The sequence below is a fragment of the Misgurnus anguillicaudatus genome, chromosome 21 (genome assembly GCF_027580225.2).
Source record: "Misgurnus anguillicaudatus chromosome 21, ASM2758022v2, whole genome shotgun sequence".
NCBI classification, from domain to species: domain Eukaryota; kingdom Metazoa; phylum Chordata; class Actinopteri; order Cypriniformes; family Cobitidae; genus Misgurnus; species Misgurnus anguillicaudatus.
Genome location: NC_073357.2, coordinates 57,414,794 through 57,439,088, shown reverse-complemented (window position 1 = coordinate 57,439,088; position 24,295 = coordinate 57,414,794). Strand labels below are relative to the sequence as shown.

Sequence of the window (24,295 nt, the reverse complement as noted above, 5' to 3'; positions counted from 1 at the left end):
CTACTCGTCTTAAATAGGAAAAACGTTGATGTGTTGGTCACTTCTAACTTTATCTCTAAATGGTAGCATTGAATGAATGGGGCTAAGCTAAATGCTATCAAAGCGTCGCAGCGCGCTTCAGCGCTTACGTGCACACACACAGATGATAGAGGGATGTATCAACAATTCTTAGTTAAGGTAATAACATATTTTAATATTGAAAATGAGTAGACTATTCCTTTAACAAAAATAAGTCAATAGTTAGATATAACAATCCATATCCAGCAAGCAATAGCTGTCATTTTACGATTTAGTCCGGCTATGAGTATTCCACTTCTAACCAAAATGAACTTAAATTTGGTTACGTGTCATTTTTGCCAAAATTAAAAACATTGAATATTTGATATTCCATAATGTAAGCAAACTCAGCAGTGGTTACAAATTGTTTGGTTTCATTTATTTATTTTTTGTTTATTTTTGAGGTGTGTCCCGGACAGGGATTAGCTTAAGCCAGGACTATGCCTTAGATAAATTAGGATATTTAAGTCATTTTTAAAAGCGTAATTTATAAATAAACATTACTGGTGTGCATCTTCAGGCACAACACTTCACAGATATATTTTATGATATGTCAAGTTTTTTTTGGTCAAGACAACACTAACATTTAAGTAAGTCTGGGACTAGGCTTAAGCCCTGTCTGGGAAACCGCCCCTTTGAAGTTGTTTACTACTTAAAAAAAATTATTTCAACTTTATAAACTTTCACCATTCAACTTTAAATTATACCATCACAAGAGTTAAAATGACTTCAGTAAATTTTTTACAGTGTAGGCGGTGTTTGGACGCTATTAGACGTCTTTACAAAAATCGCTTGGTCATTTAGCCTATTTATTGCTGTCGGTTATGCACGATAATTTACAAGGAAAAAATACACAAAAAAAATGTATTCATTCAATTTACTAATTTTTTTTAAGGTAAGTGGTTGCAATCAATTTATTTAAGCTACATTTAAACTAAAGTTTTTTGTTTTGTTTTGTTTGACTGTAGCTTAAATAAATTGATTGCGACCACTTACCTAAAAGAGTAACACTTAAAAAAAGAGTAAATTGAATAAATATTTTTTTTCATTGTAGGTAAATACACCCTTTTTATTGTAGTAAAAGTGTAGTAACCATTCTAAATGACCATTTTTTATTTCAATAATTTTATTGCAAATATCATGGTTAAACCTTGGTTATTATAGAGAGACTATTGTAAATTTGTAATTCTGATGGTTTTACTACAAAAACTACAGTTAAACTATGGTTACTGTAGTATATTCAGTGGTTAATTTCCATTCTAACTTTCTTAATCAGTTAGTAAACACAGAGGTCACACACATTCACTTGATTCAGTCTATGTGAAATAAAAAACTAATGTGAATTCAAAGATCTTGAATTCAGGTCAGGTCTTCACAGATACCGTGAATAAAAGACCTGGCCATCTTAAAATGTGCATGCAATTGATAAGAGGATATGAAAATTTCATTTTATACGAAGGATTTCTGACCGTAAGGATCTTATTCGATTTCCGATTCTCAACCTTGGTTTTTATGTAAAAAAAACTTTGGAGGCTTTTCTAAACAGCAAAACCTTGAAACTGGAACATCACCACAATTTTACAAGTTTAAATTGCTCAATTTGTAGTCGAGTTCAAGGTGTTTTTGTTGAAATATGCATTAGCTCTTCAGCATTAACAGTCCACCAGCTCTCGCTTTACTAAAGGCTGTCAACCTCTGAATATTTCTCTTTCATTATTCTTGGGTAGAAAGCTGAAACAGCCTTTCTTTAAAAACATGAAGAGAAAAGAGACTCTTTGGCACCAATTACACCTTGCCAGCATCCCTCAAGTTATTTTTCAGTGAGATTTGTTTGATTCATTGTATTTTGTTTCCTTCAAGATAATTTAAAATGGTTTGTGAAACATCAGTGATCACATGAAAATTGCTTTTATGGAGCTAATGGATGTAGAGGAGAATTTTCTTCTTTACAGGAGCGTAGTATTAAACGCGGCCGGTGTGTTAGATGCAGTATTATTATTAGCCATGCTGGTGTTTGTTTGATCTTGTGTCGCTTGCTCTGTTGTACAGACCCTTCATAAATGTTTATGGTCACACCATATGGAGATATAAACAATGACATCATAAAAACAGCAGGACTTAAAACAAGCAGCTTTATAAATCTTTGGGATTTTTTTCTGGGGGAAACATCTGTGCTTGTTGTATCTAGACTACAATTGCTAAGATATAATGACAGATTTCCTTTAATGTAATGCACAGTCTATTAGGCAGGATATTACTAAGGAGAGATTGTGTAGTTGTTAAAGAGCTAATTTTATAACAAACATTTTGTGTTGTATGAGCTGTAAAGTTGTCAAAGGAATTTGTCTAGCTGGTTATCTATTACAGATGTAATTTCTGTGGGTGGTGTTTACTCTACAGTATGTAAGCAGTGCTTTATGTATACAGTACAGTGGATCACTTCATTGCTGGTATACTTGCTATATAATCTTGCTTTATCTGACCTGATGTGTTTAGTCACAGTATGAACGAATCCCAATCCATGCTTGCTGACAGATCTGCTCTTATTTCATAGCTTTGGAGTGCAGCATGACGGCCATGGCAATGACTGCGAGCCGATTGGGAAAAGACCCTTTGTTATGTCTCCACAGCTTCTGTACGGCACGTCTCCACCCAGCTGGTCTCGCTGCAGCCGCAACTACATCACACGCTTCCTCGAGTGAGTCAAATACACATTAATGTACACTTCTTTGATGATTTTTGATTATAATGTCATGGAATTTTTATTGGTAGGTATATTAGATAAACGGCATGCAATGAATTTATGTTCATGAGTAGTGTTGGGGGAATATTTTATTGTTGCATTGTTAAAATGCAACAATAAAACATAATAAAGACAGTACTCAGCATGCCTTAGACAGCTTGATGCACAAAGACTAGACAACATTTTAAAAATATTTATTATATTCACTTATTACACAAGACTTTGAAATGCTTGATTCTTATTGGCCAGTCATGACATTCCAAGGTACACTATGTTATTCCGAGATAACAACCGCCTGACACTAACACACGGTAACCTGGATGCTGCAAATTATTTTGACAGGTACTGTTTAATATTACATAAAAATGTAATATAATGTCTTTTAATAACATATATGACATTATATTTAGATATAATTAAACCAAATAGTGTGCTCGTGACATTTGATCGCCTTTTCCTGTTTTAAGATAGACGTCACCGATTTTCTCCGGTGGAAGGTCTGCACAATGACAGATCGTGGGCATACCTGGAGTTGCGAGGAGGTGTGAGCGGAGCCTCAAAATTTGGTGTCTTCGTCGTTTGTAGTGCATTAAAATGTTGTTTTCAAGCCACATCCGCGATTCATTCTGAAAATGAATGGTTTGTCTAGACTGCTGTATACAAACTATGTATGACAACCACGGACATAATTACAGCACGCAGTCGTATGTCCACGGTGTCTGCTGTTTTTCCTCTTTTTTTGTTTACTTCCAGGTTCGGTTTGAATTTCGTGCACGTTGATTTTGACCAATCGAGAAGCAGTTTAGGAAATACGTTCAAATACATGTGGCCAATGAGTGATGTCGATCTTATCACATGAATGAATTTTGGTTGGTTTCAACTGGTGAGGACCACAGCGATCAGTGTGGTAAAGGAACCAAAACTGCTAAAAAATCTACAATATATAATTTTTTGCTTTTGGTCCGGACCAAATGAACCGAACTACAGATGTGAAAACACCCTTAAGTGATAAAATTATCAACTACAAAAGGACTTTCAAATCTTGTGATGGAAAAATCTTTTTTTTGTCACCGCTATGATTTGTCGCTATTTACAATACCTCACAATTTGTCTCTATGAATGCCTCATTTTATACTTTAAATCATTTTTGCTCAGTTGTGGGTGGAATAACATTTGCATTAAAAAGACTGAATACCGGTTTTGTGTAACGGCACAAATTGCAGTCTCATTTTAACACCCCGTTTCTTCTGATTTTCAAGCTTAAGGGAAGTTAATAGAGTTCAATGCTTGGCCACTGGACCTTTATCTTGCATATATTTTACTCTCTCAACAAGCTGCCTCTGTCTTTCTTGACCTTTGTATGTGTGTGTTGCCACGGGTAATGTGAATGTCTGAGATTTCCCAAGAAGAAACAAGACCGTGTTGATTCTGCCGTCACAGTCACGCCAGGCCTCCATATGGAGCACATTAGATAAAGTTTGACTGGTGCAGATGGGGTGGGCTGGGGGGCGGGGTGTTTAACACAGAAGTCGGTGACGGGACGGGGCACTGATACAATATATAGGTCAGAGTGATATCCAGAATTGGGTAACTGGTTTATCTAAACAGCTTTAATAATAGGACTGCCAGTTTACTGGGTTTTGATCATGGTTTGGATAGTTGCACCCAAACCAAAAGTACAGTTAATTACCAAATTAGAGTCGCCCATGCACTGAGGGTTGCTAAAGTTTTGGAAAATAAAAAGTAGGATAATGTAGGATTTGCTGACATGGTATCAACAGTCAGCAGTGTTTTGTGAATCAGCATTTTTGCCAACTGAGATCATCCATTACAACATAAATTTAACGTCTTTAACTAACATTTATCAAAATATATATGCTATAGCTCCAGCTGTTCTGCCTTAGGATTCATAATGTAGGTTATTTGTTATTTAGCAACGTGTTTCATTGTTCATGAACACTATAACTGTACTTACATTTCGCTAAAAGACAAAAACGCACTGTTCGCGTGTAGTTTGACGCTTGAACATTTTTGAGTTTACTCACTTTATTTGTGGGTGAAATTCTAGTCACTCGAGACATTCACGTGTAAATTCGCGTCATAGGAGGGGCTTATATAGCTCAAATTGAGTAAACTTACCGGATCCTGTAAAGTACGAAGATGTCTCGTGTAGTGATGGTGATTTTAATCCATTGTTGTTGTTTTTCTGCCTCCGCTCGCTTCCTGTAATCACGTCAATGCTAGAGCAAGCTCCTGATTGGTTAACGCGGCACGAAAATCCATTTCAGAAAGTTCAGACTTTTCAACCTGCGTGGATTACGCATCAACGCTTAATTCACTCGGAAAGAGTCATTCTCACCGTGCGTTTCATGCCGCAGGATGCCTATTTGTGTCTTTGCATTGACTTAAATTACTCGTGCTTGCCGCCTCTTAGGCCAGTAAGGAAAAAGGTAAAAATTACTTTAATTTCCTCGAATGGCCACCACTTTATCTACAAAGTCATCATTATGCTCTATAAACCATAGACTAGAGCCATCATAAGAAAATTTAGGTCATTATCTGGCAATCTCAAAGTTCAGACCTCAACCCCATAGAGCAAATTTAGGACGAGTTGGAAAATAAATTGCATGTGTACATTCAAAGGAAACCCTTTGGCTTGAGTTGCAGAGGGCATGTGATAACATGAATTATAAAGCTATGAGGAAAAATATTGACACTATGCCAGAGAGATGTGCTCCTGTAATTGCTACAAATGGTGGGCATACCAAATATTAAAGTTAAAAGTGGATAAAAACACTTCTTCTGATATGTATTGTGGTCAGAGCAACCATCATTATAAAATGTAATCATGTTTTAAAGGGCAAAAACGTAAATAATTTCAGATCTGTCAGGTGCTTTTATAATTTTGGCCACCAGTGTATATAAAATTATGATGATGTTGCAACTAAAAAGCCATGCAAACCAAATTATGAGTCACACAAATCCCAGAAGCCTTTTCCTGAGTATTTTTTCTTGTGTGGTGTGTTTTTGTCATGTTCTCTACAGTCGTGGTTGGGGTTGGTGTTTGGATGACCCTCCTGTCAGGAATGAGCTGGAAATGCAGTCTGCTCCCCCCGGTGTGCTGTACAGCGCTACCCACCAGTGCAAACTCCAGTACGGCTCTGCTTCAGTGCTCTGTGACGAAATGGATGTAAGATATCGCCTCGCACCCACAGCATCACTGATAATAAATAGGTTAGAAATTTGCAGACAGAGGTCCTAACAGATGTGTTTATGAATAACAGATGGAGCGAGACTGTTTTAACCAAACACATATACTGGGAACTGTAAAAATGTATAACATAACCTAATGAAAATATAATCAATGGTTTATAATAAAAGCAGTGCTGGCGCCAGCTGAGCGCTGATGAGGGGGTGGCTGAAATACAGAGGGGGGCGATCACATGAATGCATATAATTCTCCCAGCTAGAAAACGCATATAGCTTTGGTACGATCCTTACGTTTTAACGCGCTATAAACAAACATTTCGGTAATACAACCACAAAAACTGCAGTCATAGCGAGCAACGAACAGAGCTCTGAACAATCTTACTATATAGACGGTTTCATCGCACGCACGTCTGGTTGAAACTTTACTTCCGGTTTCGTTGTTTTTTTTAATGGTCTGACTAGTTGCTAAACTGATCTCTTGAACAAATGCCTTGTCGAAAACAACAAATGTTTTGGTTTCCTGGGTAATCTATGTGTTGTTTTTTTGCTTGTTATATAAATAAACTACGTTTAAAGAACTTTGTTGTTATTTATTCTTAGCGGAGTTTACTGGAAGTTACGCGAGGACCACGACAGCCGCTTGTGTATGTTGTTACTGCCGAAACCGTCTATACAAGAACAAAAAACCGCATACCTATATATTAGCACAACAACACTGCTTATTTGGAGCTCAGACCGAGAGGTGGTGGCAGTTGCTGTAGTTTTTTTCTTTTTAACTCTTTCGCCGCCATTGACGAGTTATCTCGTCAATTAAGAGAAAAGCTTCCCTGCCAATGACGAGTATTGCGGCTTTCCCCAATACCGCTATTACCCACCATGTGGCACTCCTCCGCAACTTATAAAACCCGGAAATATCGCCCTAGGGCAAGCAGCTGCATGTCCGTGTATGTTTTGAAGATCGCTGCAAATGTGATTTTCTGGAAGGCATTTAACTTTTGTGAAAATCATGAAAAATGCTGGTGCTGGCTGACAGCTTTTTTAAAAAAACGCTGGCGGCGAAAAAATTAAAGGAATAGTCTACTCATTTTCAATATTAAAATATGTTATTACCTTAACTAAGAACTGTTGATACATCCCTCTATCATCTGTGTGCGTGCACGCAAGCGCTGGAGCGCGCTGCGACACTTCGATGGCATGTAGCTTAGCCCCATTCATTCAATTGTACCATTTAGAGATAAAGTTAGAAGTGACCAAACACATCAACGTTTTTCCTGTTTGGGACGCGTGGTTGTACGAGCAAGTTTGGTGGTGCAAAATAAAACGTAGCGCTTTTCTAAGCGGATTTAAAAGAGGAACTATATTTTATGGCGTAATAGCACTTTTGGGAGTACTTCGACTCGGCGCAGTAACACCCTCCCTCTCCCAGTATGAGAGGGAGAAGGGGAGCGGACTTTTCAGGCGAGTCGAAGTACTCCCAAAAGTGCTATTACGCCATAAAATATAGTTCCTCTTTTAAATCCGCTTAGAAAAGCGCTACGTTTTATTTTGTACCACCAAACTTGCTCGTATAATTACTCGTCTTAAATAGGAAAAACGTTGATGTGTTTGGTCACTTCTAACTTTATCTCTATATGGTACCATTGAATGAATGGGGCTAAGCTAAATGCTATCGAAGCGTCGCAGCGCGCTCCAGCGCTTACGTGCACGCACACAGATGATAGAGGGATGTATCAACAATTCTTAGTTAAGGTAATAACATATTTTAATATTGAAAATGAGTAGACTATTCCTTTAATCCATTTTCAAATGTTCATGGTGAAATTAGTTAATGCCATAAAAACCTTGAAATTATGGAATGTTCGTAGTCTTCTTCATGTTTGTTTTTCAGAGTGCAAGGCATTTTACGTAATTGTTAGTTTGGGGAGACGCGCTTATTCAAGCGACCAATCAAAATTCAACCTTGCTTCACAGACCGTCCTTAACTTAAATATTGCTATTTTAGCTTATTATTCACTTTTTGAAGATAATACAGTAGGACAATGTGATTTTTAAATAGCTAATTTTATAATTTAAATCCCATTCAACATTAATGGTGATCTAAGGGGGCGGGATAGTGCCAGCGCCCTCTGTGGCGCCAGCCCTGAATCAAAGTCGGGTTCCTCCATGTAGGACATTTATGGACTTGAGCGGGTAGTGTTGCACCTCTGTGTAGTCCCTTGGAAATATTAAGTAATTTTATTTTATTTTGGGCTTTTTTTGAGTATGCTCGCTTATTTTGGCATGCTAGTGCTTGTGCTCGTCATAGCACAGTAAATTTTGACCACCCACCAACAGCAGCTGTCAATTTTTTTTCTGAGCTGCACTCCACATTATGTCATTTAGGGAATACTCCACTTTGATAAAAAGATTCTGATACTTTGCTCACTCCCATGTCATCCGGGATGTTTGTGTTTTCTTTTTTCAGTCGAAAATAAATTACGTTTTTTGAGGAAAACATTCCATGATTTTTCTCCATATAATTTACTGTAATGGACCTCAACGGTTTACAATTTCAATGTTTTTTTAGGGGGGGACGAAAATTATGATCATTTCACTAGATAAGACACATGTCTCGATTGAGATCGTTAAGACCCATTTGAAGCTAAGAGCAGATCTTATTTTAAGGATCGTTTTATATTGTATGCACGTTTAAGTCAAATTAACAAAACAAGTACTTGCATATAAAAACTGAGGATGCTTATGATGAACCATGTCACAAATTTTGAGCTTGTTTTGTCAAACTAGGTTGCTAGCTTTTTTGATGAGATCTGGCAACACTGCTGATTCATGCCAGTGTAAATAGTTGATAAACTAAACAACCAGGGTAAGAGTATGTCAGGTAAACCATGCTGGTTAAAATAAAACATCACCGTTTTTTAATATCTTACTGTGTTCTTCCCTCAACTTAGACAAATTAATACATACCTATCTTTTATTAATGCGTGCACGTAATGTTTGTACAGCGCATCCAAGGGGGAGTAGTCAGAAGTGATGATATATATATCGTATATTTATATATTTAAGTTTATGTAAGTTACGCACAACAACGCGTGACACGAGCTAATCCAATCAAGTTTGAAAATAGCTGCATTTTACCGCACAGCATTTTGATTGGTCAATCTATCAATCAGACTAAGAAATCAACAATCTTATTTTATTTTAAGCAATTGGAAATCTGAGGGGACCAGACATGTAAATGAGGGGGCCAAGGCCCACCCAGGCCCCCTCGTGGCTACGCCCCTGGGTCGAAGTGCTGCAAACTAAGTGCTCTTCCACCATACAGTATAGTTCTCATTTTTTATCCACTTAAAAAATCGCCACATTTTATTTTGTGCCACCATACTTACTCGTGTAACTACTCGTGTAACAGTCTTTAAATAGGGAAAACACGGAAGTGTATGGTGGCTTCTAAATTCATCCATGTTTGGATCCTAAGGAATGAATGGGGCTAGGCTAAATACTAACACATTCACAACGCGCTGTACAATGATTAAGTGGACGCATTGAGAAAAGAGAGGTATGTATTAATTTGTCTAAGTTGAGGTAAGAACATAGTAAAATATTGAAAAATTGTGGTGTTTTCCTTTAAAGGGGACAGAGATTGAAAAACCATTTTTACTTTGTCTTTGTTGAATAATGGTAGTCTACCCACATTCACAAACATACAAAAAGTGCTAAACATGCTAAACATCTCAGTCTCATAGAAATTTCTCTTTTAGAAATGTCAGCCAGAAAACAGCCCAATCTGAAAAACTGATGCTTATGACATCACAGGCATCTCACTGCCCCTCCACTTTAAAATAATTGGCTACATTTTTTGAGTGGCAGCAAAGTCAGCCAATCAGTAATGAGATTGCAAGTTAAGCCAGTAGGGGGAGCCAAATAGGTGCAAAACCACTTGTTTGAAATCCCCCACCCTAATAGAGCTATCTGAGAGAGGTTTTTATGAAGCTTCTAAGGCATTACAGACCCAAACAAAAATTTTTTTGTCTACATGTCACATCACAGAACAAGGATAAATACTCAGTTCAACCATTCTATGTCACCTTTAAATCTACTCCATCACTATAGACCAGCAATAAGCCATTTAGCATACTTGACCACCAATTTTTCTGGCAAGCGTGTATCATTCGTTTTAAAGTAATATTTTGTATTGGATATTTCATTATTCACACATTGCTTTAGCTTTTATTCAATGCTGATTTATAATCCAGACAAAAAGCATTAATGAGATAATTGGAATTCTTGCCTTGAGCTAGACTGTATTATCTGTATTCACAGGATAGATGATTTGAGACGGCTGTTTAGCCCTTGATCATTTTCTGTAATGGAATTTGACAGAGTTTAAGTAGGAACACAAGTGAGCGGTTGAAACTAATTGAGCAATTTGTTTCAATTGCTTCTGCTGCAAAAGCAAAGACGGCAGGATAGAGAAAGCAGCTGAGGTGTCTCATATACATCTGATAGTATACTTTACAGTTCTCCTAAATAACTTTATTTATTCTGTGGAACCCAAAAGAAGAACTTGGAAAGAATGTTAGTGAATGACAGCCGCAGTTCATGTTCACGTTCATGTTCTTAACTGCAAAAAATGACTTTCTTACTTACTATTTTTGTCCTGTTTTCAGTATAAATATCTAAAAATTCTTAAATAAAGATGTATTTCCTTGATAAGCAAAATGACCTAAGAAATGAAGTCTAGTTTTTACACAAAAATATACAATTTAAGTGAATTTGTGCTTTAAACAAGCTAAATTTTTGCCAATGGGGTGAGAAAATTTTGCTTAAATTAAATGTTTAATAATTTTTTTTTTAAGATTTTATTTTCTCACCCCATTAGCAGATATTTTTGCATTTTGTTTAAATTGACTTAAATTGTTTATTTTTTGCCTATAAACTAGACTTATTTTCTTAGGTCATTTTGCTCATCAAGAAAAAGCATCTTCATTTAAATAGACAAAAACAAGACAAAAATACTAAGTAAGAAAGTCGTTTTTTGCAGTGTTACTGTATAACCACAGTAAATTTGGTTGACAAAATCAAATCAAGATGCATTTTCTTGAGCAAAATAACCTTAGAAATTAAGTCTAGTTTTTAGGAAAAAAATGCCACATTTAAGTGAATTTGTGTTAAAACAAGCAAAAAAATGCCAAAGGGGGTTAAAAACTTTTTTTCTTAAATAATTCAAGAAAAATGTAAGAAAATTTTTCTTACCCCATTGGATGCTTTTTTTGCTCGTTTTTGCTTGTTTGTTACCAGATTGTTCGACTGCCAATGGGGTAATTTTTCTTGAATTTAGTGTTTAAAGAAAAAAGATTTTTGCTTACCCCATTGGCAAATACCCCATTTGTTTTATGCACAAATCACTTAAATTTGATATTGTTGGTATAAAAACTAGACTTTTTTTCTTGGGTCATTTTGCTCATCAAGAAAAAGCATCTTAATTTAAGAAATTCGATATTTTTACTAAAAACAAGACAAAAATACTAAGAATTTTTGCGTGATGGTCTGGTCATCTGAAAAAATCTTGCTGGTTAAGCTAGTTAAGAAGCCTGGTAAAGACTAGCACGCCAACCACAGATGTCTTCGAACAGAGAGGTCTAAATTTAAAGGAATATTCCATTTTCTCAAAAGAAAAATCCAGATAATTTACTCACCACTATGTCATCCAAAATGTTGATTGTCTTTTTTTGTTCAGTCCAGAAGAAATTATGTTTTTTGAGGAAAACATTGCAGGATTATTCTAATTTTAATGGACTTTAATGGACACCAACACTTAACACTTAACTCAACACATAACAGTTTTTTTTCAACGGAGTTTCAAAGGACTATAAACGATCCCAAACGAGGCATAAGGGTCTTATCTAGCGAAATGATTTTCATTTTTGACAAGAAAAATAAAAAGTATGCTCTTTTAAACCACAACTTTTAGTCTAGGTCCGGTCCAGCGCGACCTAACGTAAATGCGTAGTGACGTAGGGAGGTCACGTGTTACATATATAAAACGCACATTTGCGGACCATTGTAAACAATAAACTGACACAAAGACATTAATTAGTATCAGTTGACATACAACAACGTCGGAACGGTCCTCTTTCAAGACGCTTGTAAACACTGGGGCGGAGTTTCGCGTTCGTTCTCTGTGACCTCTTGACGTCATGACGTATTGCGTGGGGTCACGCTGGCGCATCACAACTGGATCTAGACGAGAAGTTGTGCTTTAAAAGTGTATATTTGTTATTTTTCTTCTCAAAAATGACAATCGTTTCGCCAGATAAGACCCTTATGCCTTGTTTGGGATTGTTTATAGTCCTTCGAAACTCCGTTGAAAAAAACTGTTACGTGTTGAGTTAAGTGTTAATTGTTGGTGTCTATTAAAGTCCATTAAAAAAAGAAAAGTCCTGCAATGTTTTCCTCAAAAAACATAATTTCTTTTCGACTGAACAAAGAAAGACATCAACATTTTGGATGACATGGTGGTGAGTAAATTATCTGGATTTTTCTTTTAAGAAAATTGAATATTCCTTTAATGCCCAAGTTTGATCTCATTAGGAAAATTCTCCCATATAACTGTAATGCCGTTCTCAAAAGCCAGATCTCTCTTGCTAAATGTTTCATTCTGTAAATATCACAGAGTTCGAAAAGTGTACATATGTGTGAAAGTGAAGAGAAAAGCAGAGCAAATCGTATTAAAAATTCTTAAATCAAGATGCATTTCTTTGATGAGCATAATGACCTAAGAAAATAAGTCTAGATTTTAGACAAAAACATTTTTTAAATGAATTTCTGCTTAAAACAAGCAAAAAAGCATTGTAATGCCAACATTACAGGCTTTTTACTTTTACATTGTGAGAATGGAAAATACAATCTTCTGGTTCATATATTTGTGCCGTTTGGTTTTGGCAACTTTCAATAGGACGTTTGCTGGAAACCATACACACTGGCTTTCCCATTATAAAAGGAAAATCGTTGTTGCATCTGATTCCTAACATTACTGGTTTACTGTATGCCTTCACAGGAACAAAAGTGAAACCAGGTGTATTGTATGTTTCAGTTTATATATAGCTTTTGTAATGTGTAGAAAAACTAACTATACTGGGTTTAATTCCCAATGTACAGTATACTTTTAATTCACTGTAAGTCGCTTTGGATTAAAGTGTCTGCAAAATGCACAAATGCAATTGTAAATAAATGTCTTACTGCTAAATAAAGATGCTCCTAACCTTTATTTCTCAAGCCATTTGAACACTACAGATAAAACAGCCAGTCCTCCTTAGTTTGCAAAATAAAAATGGGGATTGGGGAAAAGGGCATCAGTTTGCAGAATCGTTGTTTTTGATGTCAGCGTGCATCGTGTGATGTCCTCTGTGCTGCCCACAGCGGCTTTTGACAGACATTGTGCATCTTTCAATTACTGGACAAATGTCACAGACACACCACCATGAGTCGAACCTTTTATCGACAGGTTCAGATAAAGCGAGCTTCAGTTTTCTTATCAGGTCACTTTCCAGCAGAGGAAATTGCAGAAATCATTGTGTGTTTGACTCAACCTTCACCTTTTCCCCGTTCATCAAATGTGATCACAATTGATGTTTTAGGACCTAAACTCCAGACTATTTCTCTACCCTTGCTTGCATACTCTGCATACTAAATTCGTTTTTTCCTAATTTCAGAATATCTGCAGTACTCTTTGGTGTACGGTTGATTCCACCTGTCATTCAAGACTGGACGGTGCTGTGGATGGTACCAAGTGTGGTCAGGGCAAGGCAAGCAAGGCATACAGTTATTTCTTTCCTATAACCCAAGTTGACTGAATAACCCAACCCTTTCTTGTGTTTTCCCATTAGTGGTGTTTTGATGGAGAGTGTGTGCCGATGGGTTCCCAGCCCACCAGTGTGAACGGAGGCTGGGCTTCGTGGAGCGAGTGGTCCGGGTGCACGAGGACGTGCGGAGCTGGGGTTCAGAGCGCCCAGAGGGACTGTGTTAACCCTGTGTGAGTTTCCTTTCTTGACTTCAGTTCTCATTTCCAGAAAAAAATACAACAAATTTGACATTACTATACTGCACTAATCGTGAGAATGGCTATTTTTGTCACACACTGTTTAGATGAAGGATCGCATGTTTATGTTTAATAAAGTGCAGTTATTACTGTTTTGTGGAAATCTTTAAATTCATTTTGAATAGTATTGTATCCTTAGTTGCCTTTAATGTGTCACTACGGCTCTGAAAATGTGTTACAATATTATTGATGTTGAGAGTTAAAAGTCTCGCATTTGGAAAGCATGTGCGACATCTGCGTCCTATTTCAAAAGCATATTTCTAAGATGGAGAAAAGTTTCTGTTACCAATAACCTTATTTTTTTTCCAAACAATATATATTTTTATCTTTGCAAAACTATATTTACTAATCCCAGTTTAATTCGCCAATCCAGTGGCTTGTCATGCATTAATGAGATAAAAATTGGCAAATAAATAAATAAGGGAACTAGTGCCCCACCCCCTGATACTACACTCACCTAAAGGATTATTAGGAACACCATACTTATACTGTGTTTGACCCCTTTTCGCCTTCAGAACTGCCTTAATTCTACGTGGCATTGATTCAACAAAGTGCTGAAAGCATTCTTTAGAAATGTTGGCCCATATTGATAGGATAGCATCTTGCAGTTGATGGAGATTTGTGGGATGCACATCCAGGGCACGAATCTCCCGTTCCACCAAATCCCAAAGATGCTCTATTGGGTTGAGATCTGGTGACTGTGGGGGCCATTTTAGTACAGTGAACATATTGTCATGTTCAAGAAACCAATTTGAAATGATTCAAGCTTTGTGACATGGTGCATTATCCTGCTGGAAGTAGGATGGGTACATGGTGGTCATAAAAGGATGGACATGATCAGAAACAATGCTCAGCTAGGCCGTGGCATTTAAACGATGCCCAATTGGTACTAAGGGACCTAAAGTGTGCCAAGAAAACATCCCCCACACCATTGCACCACCACCACCAGCCTGCACAGTGGTAACAAGGCATGATGGATCCATGTTCTCATTCTGTTTACGCCAAATTCTGACTCTACCATCTGAATGTCTCAACAGAAATTGAGACTCATCAGACCAGGCAACATTTTCCAGTCTTCAAATGTCCAATTTTGGTGAGCTTGTGCAAATTGTAGCCTCTTTTTCCTATTTGTAGTGGAGATGAGTGGTACCCAGTGGGGTCTTCTGCTGTTGTAGCCCATCCGCCTCAAGGTTGTGCGTGTTGTGGCTTCACAAATGCTTTGCTGCATACCTCGGTTGTAACGAGTGGTTGATTCAGTCAAAGTTGCTCTTCTATCAGCTTGAATCAGTCGGCTCATTCTCCTCTGACCTCTAGCATCAACAAGGCATTTTCACCCACAGGACTGACGCATACTGGATGTTTTTCCCTTTTCACACCATTCTTTGTAAATCCTAGAAATGGTTGTGCGTGAAAATCCCAGAAACTGGCCAGTCTGGCACCAACAACCATGCCACTGTCAAAATTGCTTAAATCATCTTTCTTTCCCATTCTGACATTCAGTTTGGAGTTCAGGAGATTGTCTTTACCAGGACCACACCCCTAAATGCATTGAATCAACTGCCATGTGATTGGTTGAATTTTGAATAACATTGTGTTTTTAGACCCAAACATGGAGGTAAATATTGTCTCGGGGAGCGCCGCAGATATCGCACCTGTCACCACGAACCTTGCCCTCCGGACCAGCCCAGTTTCAGAAACATCCAGTGTAGCCGCTTCAACGTGGTCCCATACAAGGGAAAGTTTTATAAATGGACAAATGTGAATAACAGAAGTGAGCATCATGTTAACACATTCAATATAGACGGTTTGTGTGGTGCGAAAGATGATTTGCATGTGATTGCATTTATGTGTTTTTTTCCAGTTAATCCTTGTGAGCTGCACTGTAGACCCGTGAATGAACATTTCGCTGAGCGGATGCTGGACTCGGTCATCGATGGCACACGATGCTACGAGGGCAGCCACAGTCGTGACATCTGCATCAACGGTATCTGCAAGGTCGGTTGCTTTCAGTTTTATCTACGTGACACTGTCTGTTAAGACCTAGCTAAAGTAGTTTTTGTGATTTACATTCTGTGAAAATATAACCTTGAAATCTTGACTAAGAGATTGAAATCAAACTTTGAGACTTCCACGTTGATTTCACAGACAGGGTCACATTCGTAATGCACCATTCACAGTACAAGATGTTTTAAAGCATAAATCTCACACTGTGCCTGTACATTTCTGTGTCCGTTTAGTTAATTAGGGAGAAATTTTAATTCACACCCATTTGTGAAAAATCTTTCCCATGAGGCTTTGCTCCAAAACACAAACAGGATTTATCTAGTCATTGACAGCAATTAGGATTGTGTGTTTGTGCCAAAAACAGAAAAACATCATCAAGTTTTAATTATATTTTGTAGGCATTCTCCAATTTTGCTTGGTTGTTTATTATTGATGTATTTTAATTCATAGAGAAGTCTAGATTTACAACAGGCACACAGCTGCATAACTTTACTTTTGAACTTTTATCCAAAGCGCCTTACAAAATTAAAGATACACTGCAAAGTGATTTGTCATAGCAAGGCAAAAACATGAGAAGTGCCATACAAATCAAAATGCTTCAAACCTAATCAATCTGAAAGATTCTGCTTTTGTCCATTAAAGAATAAAATGTGTAAATGTAATGTGCGCATGTCTCTCTTTTATCCTGTGTGGTAATGTAGATGGAGATGTGATGAAAATAAAGCACCCCTTATGGAAATATTGCTGGAATAAGATTTGTGTAAATAGAAATAGTAATGGAAATTAAAAAAATTGTCTACGAACTCCCCACCATGAGTTTATCTCCAACATGAGCGCTGTTTTTCCGCAAGTATAACGCAAGTTTCTTTTACAGGACTGTTAAAACTATTGATTTAATTCCCTTAAACAAAAGTCTAGATTTAACCTCCTAAGACCCGGTTTGTTCACATACGTGGACATCACATTGTTTGTTGTTTTCACCATAATATTTAATTCTGTGTAACTGGAACCTGTTGTACACAAACGTGGATACTTGCACTGCTTCATGTCCAAAGAAAAATATTTGGTTATTATATTAATTGGTTCTTCCTAACCCCAAATAGCTGGAGAAAATCTGAAAAAAGACAAACCAAAGCTCGGGTCTTAGGAGGTTAAAGGAATGGTTCACCCAAAAATAAAATGATCCTATAATTTACTCACCTTAATGCCATCCTAGGTGTATGTGACGGTCTTTCTTCAGCCAAACACATTTCTAGTTATATTAAATAATATCTTGATTCTTTCTAGCTTTGTAAGGCAGTTTTTTTTTAAGCTCATTTCACTGCAAAAAATGATTTTCAAGAAAAATTTTTTTTTAGTATTTTTGTCTTGTTTTCAGTAAAAATATCAAAAAAAATCTTGAATTAAGATGCTTTTTCTTGAAGAGCAAAACGACCCAAGAAAATAAGTCTAGTTTTAGACCAAAAATATCAAATTTAAGTGCATAAAACAAGCAAAAAATCTGCCAACTGGGTAGGCAAATCTTTCTTGAATTTTTCTTGCATTTAGTGTTTAAGAAAATTGTTCAAGATTTTTTTGCTTACCCCATTGTCAGATTTTTTTGCTTGTTTTATGCACAAAATTACTTAAATTTGACATTTTTGATCTAGAAACTATTTTCTTGGGTCGTTTTGCTCATCAAGAAAAAGCATCTTAATTTAAGAATTTTGAAATATTTTTACTGAAAACAAGACAAAAATACTAAGAATTTTTTTTCTTGAAAATATTTTTTTGCAGTGTTATCATTAAAAAGATATCCATATGACTCGAGTGAATTAATGTAAAGCCCTTTTCACACAGAGATTACGGAAAATACACGGAAAATGCATCTCTTTACTGGAGCGATCCCAAAACATTTATGGGACGTGTTTGTGTTCACACAGAAGCCTCTCTGACAATTTTACGGAATTTTATTGGGACCAAAGTGCTGTGTGAATGCGGTTTATGTCTCCTGAAGCGAGAAAATACATTTATGAGAGAAAATGATTGGATTTTTCAGTGCATTTAGCAATCAATAAGTGGCCCCTTGCATAAAAGAACCATGTTTTGCGTGGTAAAAGTATAGGAACCATGTTTTTTGGATTGTTTACTATTCCAAAACCATGGTTTTCCTACACTAACCATTTTTTTAAAGGGGACATTTCACAAGACTTTTTTTTAAGATGTAAATAAATCTTTGGTGTCCCCAGAGTGTTAGCTCAAAATACCATATAGATAATTTATTATAGCAAGTTTAAATTGTCATTTTGTAGGTGTGTTCAAAAATGTGCAGTTTTGGGTGTGTCATTTAACATGCAAATGAGTTGATCTCTGTACCAAATGGTACAATACCAGTGGTGTGGTTGGATTAAGGGGCGGTATTATCCCCTTCTGACATCACAAGGGGATACAAATTTCAATTCAAATACAAATTCAAATGCAAATGGTTTACCAAAACTAGGTTAATAAATGTTCTGAGATATCTCGTGGCTTGTCATCACGTGCAGAGATGAGACACCCGAGAAACAAAACCGGGCACCATTAAATGCATTATAAAGCTAGTAAAAGCCAGGATATTATTTAATGTAACTCTAAATGTGTTCGGCTATAGAAGGAAAATCATATACATCGAGTATAATGTTAAGGTGAGTAAAACAGACTAATTTTAATTTTGGGTAAACTATTCCTTTAAGATTAGCATTTTACGGCCGTGTGACGTGTTAAATAGAAAGAAAGGTTTTAAAATCATACAATATTATGTTGCAGAACCTTGGCTGTGATTATGAGATCGACTCAAATGCTGTTGAGGATCGGTGTGGCGTGTGTCATGGAAATGGTTCAACGTGTGAAACTGTGAGGAAGACTTTTGAGGACAGTGAAGGGCTTGGTATGTAAAAACTGTGTTTTGTCTTCATATTATAAACTTTACACTGCACATGTATATGCTCCATTTTAAGCCAATGTACTTTGGTCTCATAGGTTATGTAGACATAGGTGTAATTCCAGAAGGAGCACGAGACATTCGTATTGAAGAAGTCGCGGAGGCCGGGAACTTCTTGGCATTACGCAGTAATGACCCTGAGAAATATTTCCTGAATGGTGGCTGGACTATCCAGTGGAACGGAGAATACAAGGCGGCGGGAACGATATTCACTTACGAGAGGAATGGGCAACTGGAAAATCTGTCTTCTCCAGGACCAACTATGGAGCCGGTGTGGATTCAGGTACTAACTTCTTTTGTCTTGCGTAAAGAAGGCTGTTGATTATTTGTACAGGAGAGTTGTTATATAATATATTCAATTAAAAGCAATGTTTATAAGGTTTATTGTATCATTGTGTCATAATTTAGTTTTCCGTCATTGTTTTCCACCCATTATCTGACCGATAGCTATTTTTTGTTCGATTCACACATGTAAAATAAGTATCACACTGCAAAAAATGACTTTCTGACTTTTTTATTTTTTTCTTGTTTTCAGTAAAAATATCTAATAAATCTTAAATTAAGATGTATTTTCTTGATGAGCAAAATGACCTAGGAAAATAAGTCTAGTTTTTAGACAAAAATATAAAATTTAAGTGAATCTGGCTTAAAACAAACAAACAAAAAATCTGCCAATGGAATAAGAAAATTTTTCTTGAATTAAGTGTTTATGAAAAAAGTAAACTTATTTCAAGAATTTTTTTTCTTATTCCATTGGCAGCACAAGGCAAAAATACTAAGTAAGAAAGTCATTTTTTGCAGTACATCTCTCTTTGAAGCTTTTTGTTGTTTAGTTTAAATAAATGGTCTTCAACAACAACAAAAAACCTTGCTCACAGCTTATGAATGTTGAATTAATGCTTGAAATGAAGAGTTTGGTTCCAAAAAAAGCAATAAATCCATTTTGACTAATTTCGGTAAAAATGTGTTTTCTATACCAAGAAAGTGACACGATAAAAAACAATATTTTCTGTTACAAACTTTCACATAGCATCTTAAGCTTATAATAATATAAAAAATTCCAATCCATAATATGATTTTCAAAGATTTGTTATAAAAACTATATTATAATTTTTTTTTAATATAACAAGTTTTTTAAAAATGCTATAAATCTATTGAATCAATATATAAATGTGCATTCATCTTTGCCATGTTATATTCATTTAGTTGACTAGTGGTATACACTGATTAAAAAAATAAACATTAAATGGCATTAATCAAAACACTTACTTTGTAATATTAAGAACACTGTCATTGCTGCTGTCATCCTTGCAAACTTTTTTGACAGCGATCAGCTGTAAAATGTTTTGTTCCTGCTCGATTTTCGTTGACTTCGAGTAAAATAAAAGTTTTTCGTAAGATCCCGTGTGGTCAGTGTGTTAGCATGACAGAAGCTTGATGCTGTCGTGTGAGAACAAGCAACAGACGCCATTTTTCCTTCGCTCGAGTGCCCGAGTGGCTAACGTTTTTTTCCCCGCTACAGAAAACCACCACAGGTTTATCCATTCCAACAAAGGTATTATTTTGTTTTTGTTTGTTTGTTGATCATTGTGTCAAGTACAAAGTAGATGAGGAAAACTAAGATTCTTTGTGTATTCAAAGCGCCGCCATTATTGTTTACAATGCGTGGAATGGTGTGCTGTGATTGGTTGAGCGGATTTATTGCATTCTGAAGAGAAGGAGGACTGGTGTTTATCGTGTTTTGGGAAAAAAAGGGAGAAAAGATGACAGAAAAACAGCGGATATCGGTTTTTGCGTAAAATTAAAAATGTACTTACTGATACAATAATGATTTTGGTGGTAACTCATTTTTTTTATTGTGTTTTGGAACCAAACTCTTCAAATATCTATTATAGTTCAGACTCCAAGACCTAAAATGTCTAACATTTTAACCCATCCATCATTTGTTTACATTGTATGTAAATGTAAATGTCTGCTCCTAAATGTTGCAAGCAGCCTGTCATGAGAAAAATACATGGTGAATAAACTAAAAACTGCTTGAAATACTATGGTGGATAACAGTCCTATGAATAATAAACTTGAGCCTTATGTGCTTAGCATCTTGTATCCTCATCATCAAGGGGGAAGTAAATATTTGAACAGAGAAATTGAACAATTGTCTGACAGGATGACTGAACCCTCCAGGATTTGCATATAATTCTGCTCTAAAGGAAGCAGCTTTATAATCTTTAACACAAAAGATGTGTGCATCTTTAAATCCATTTTTTGTTTGTATTGTGAGGCTATTTCAGGATTAAGTGGATTTACTGATTAAATTAGAAACAATTATTCTCACGTTTATTCATTAAAGGACTAAATTAGAGAACTATTTGTTTTTTTAACTATGTTATAGTAAAGACATGGTTTATTTGTGATAGTAGAGGAGGAATGTCTAGATAATTCACGTCATCCCACAGAGCGATCCGCATGAATCTGGCACAGAGCCGTAGTGTGGGCTGGAGAGGACGAGCGTCTACAGCAGCAGGAGACAGATAAATGAGCTCTGCTTTCATAGTAAAGCCCTACGGTATCTTATCCTCCGTCCTGTAGTCTTATATCCCAAGACACTTGAATGTTTCTCACAATCTCACATTTTTCTATCCAAAGACTGTCATAAATTGCCAGTTTGTAAGACGGTAAATTCACGATTCGGTTCGTATCTCGGTTTTAAAGTCACAGTTCGGTACCGTTAGAGGGATAAAATGTAAAACATAAAATTACTTGTCATTAATTATTAAAGGGATAGTTTCCCCAAAAATGAAAATTCTGGCTGTTTTTCAATTCCAAGAACGCAAAGAATGGACTTGCGTTCTCGTGGAGATCGGTTTTGTCAGGCAACCTTGGAAGAACGAACTCAGAAGCTCACGAAAACACAGAACGCACTTGTGAGAATTGAGATATGTGCAATCTTCCTGTTGGTCACCTGACCTCCCCAGATTCAACATTGCAACATTCATAAAGTGCCAAACATACTATTATCTGCATTATTATATACATTATTTTTTTATGATTACATTTTGTAAAGGCAAATGCGTATATATTTCAGATACCTTGTGAAGAAATAATAATATAATTTAAATCAATTTAGATTAGTTGTTCTATGCCACATAAAACATATATCTAAATATCAAATTTGTATTATTTATGTATGTAATACTTGTTTGTTAAAAAATTCTAAACAGCGTCTCAATTTATTTACATGTACAAGCATATTTGTGTAATTGTCATTAACCCTTGTGCATCAATTAAAAAAAGTTACACATAGGTTCACAGGGGACAAAAATGTCCATGTCCAAAAAGTGTCATAAAAATATTATAGATTAATATTTTTTTCCACTTTCACTGATGCCATTTTTTTAACAAACATCAGCTCTAATTACAATGACCAAACATTCATTAATTTTCATAATTTTAACCCTTTAAATGCTGGTTTGTTTACACAATGTCACTGCTGTTTTTTTATGGAAAAAAACGACACCTCCTTTGCAGCGGTTGTAGTCTTGTGATTTCCAGTACAATATATTTTTTTTCATTCAAACTGTTCACAAACGCTCACGTTTCCATGTTTTGTGTGGACATTTCATAGACGTAATGCATTTTATACCATACAAACTGTATATTCTATTCCCTTTACCTACCCCATTCTCTAACCCCAACCATCACAGAAACCCTTCTACTACTTCACATTTTCAAGAAACATCATTCTGTTTGATTTATAAGCTTGTTTTCTCATGGGGACCTCAAAATGTCCCCACAAGGTCACAAAAATACTGGTATTCCTATCTTTGTGGGGACAATTGGTCACCACAACGTGATAATTTCCAGGTACACACACACACACACACACACACATAAAATGTTCAGTACACACATACAACCCACACTCTGACATCCATACCAACACACCCACACAATTATAGCTTCATAATTGGCTCTATAATATGAATAAGCAGAAAACAACAATAAAGCGATAATTTGTTTTATATGCCAAACCTAAAAAAAAGGCACCATCTGGTAAAAAATAGTAAAAATGTAAATTTTGAAGCCTTGCCAACAGAATGAAAGCCTGTTAACAAAGATTGCATCATTTTATAGTTGAATGGCACTGGGATAAAAAATTGCAGTTTTAATGGGTTTCAATGGGGACATTTTTGTCCAAAAGGTCCTGAGAGGAAGTATTTTGTGTACCTAGTAGAAAATAGATTTTTTAAAGGAAATGAAGGTGAAATATTAAAATTCCAATAAAAATGCACACCTGTGGCAAATTTTTAGCAGTTAGCATTAACGCAGGGAAAGTTATCAAAAAAAACAAAACTGAAAAAGACAAAAATGTCCTCAAGGATGCACAAGGGTTAAGACGGCATTTAAGACTTGTTGTGCGTAGCATTTTCGCCATTGTTTTGCAGCAATGGCTTTTGGTGCGTAAAGCGATTTCAGCGGCAAGTCTTCATTCTATGCATCCTGGATATCAAAACACATCCGGGTATTTTCAAGCGTCCTCTGTACTTGCGTTCTTGAGAATTGGAATTGAACTTCGATGGTTAATGATGCCTTAGAGCGAGAACACAAGATCGCTCAAGAACGCATATTGAGAAACAGCCTTTGTCATCATTTACTCACTCTCATGTTGTTACAAACCTATATAAACTTTTTTGTTCTGATGAACAGAAAGGAAGATATTTTGAGGAATGATTGTAACCAAACCGATCATGAGCACTATTCACTTCCATAGTATTCTTTTTTCCTATAATAGTCAAAAGTCAATGGGGATAATGATCCGTTTTGGTTTCAAACATTCCTCAAAATATCTTTTTAATATCCCTTTAACATTTGTAAACAGCTTTGCAACCGTTTACAAATAGTTAAATTAAAAATATTGTTGGCGCGTTGCTATTTTGAGGCAACTAAAATAGACTACGTCATTGACCAACAAAAACCTGGTCTAAAGTCAATGGTGCAATAATGTTTTTTTGATTTAATGAGTGCGTTAGAAATATGCGTCTATAAACCGGACGACAACGCGCGTTTGCTTATCACACATTTTGATGCGAAAAATGCTTTTAAATACGAAAAATTAAATGATTAAAATGTAAAAGATTATTGAGTCTCTTGGACATAAATGAGCACCGATTATGAGACGTTAGAAGGCGCTGCTTCACCTGGGGCCTCATGTATAAAACTGTGC

General features: G+C 36.1%; 1 protein-coding gene across 1 annotated transcript in view; it reads left to right on the top strand.

Moving 5' to 3' along the window:
- Window positions 1-24,295, top strand: part of adamts7 (a disintegrin-like and metallopeptidase (reprolysin type) with thrombospondin type 1 motif, 7) — a 79,558-nt gene that overhangs the window by 11,188 nt on the left and 44,075 nt on the right. Inside the window, exons 8-15 of the mRNA XM_055214899.2 lie at window positions 2,612-2,755; window positions 5,846-5,990; window positions 13,723-13,815; window positions 13,897-14,042; window positions 15,710-15,879; window positions 15,970-16,103; window positions 18,897-19,017; window positions 19,110-19,354. Coding sequence (XP_055070874.2) covers window positions 2,612-2,755; window positions 5,846-5,990; window positions 13,723-13,815; window positions 13,897-14,042; window positions 15,710-15,879; window positions 15,970-16,103; window positions 18,897-19,017; window positions 19,110-19,354 — 1,198 coding nt within the window. The remainder of the gene's footprint in view (window positions 1-2,611; window positions 2,756-5,845; window positions 5,991-13,722; window positions 13,816-13,896; window positions 14,043-15,709; window positions 15,880-15,969; window positions 16,104-18,896; window positions 19,018-19,109; window positions 19,355-24,295) is intronic.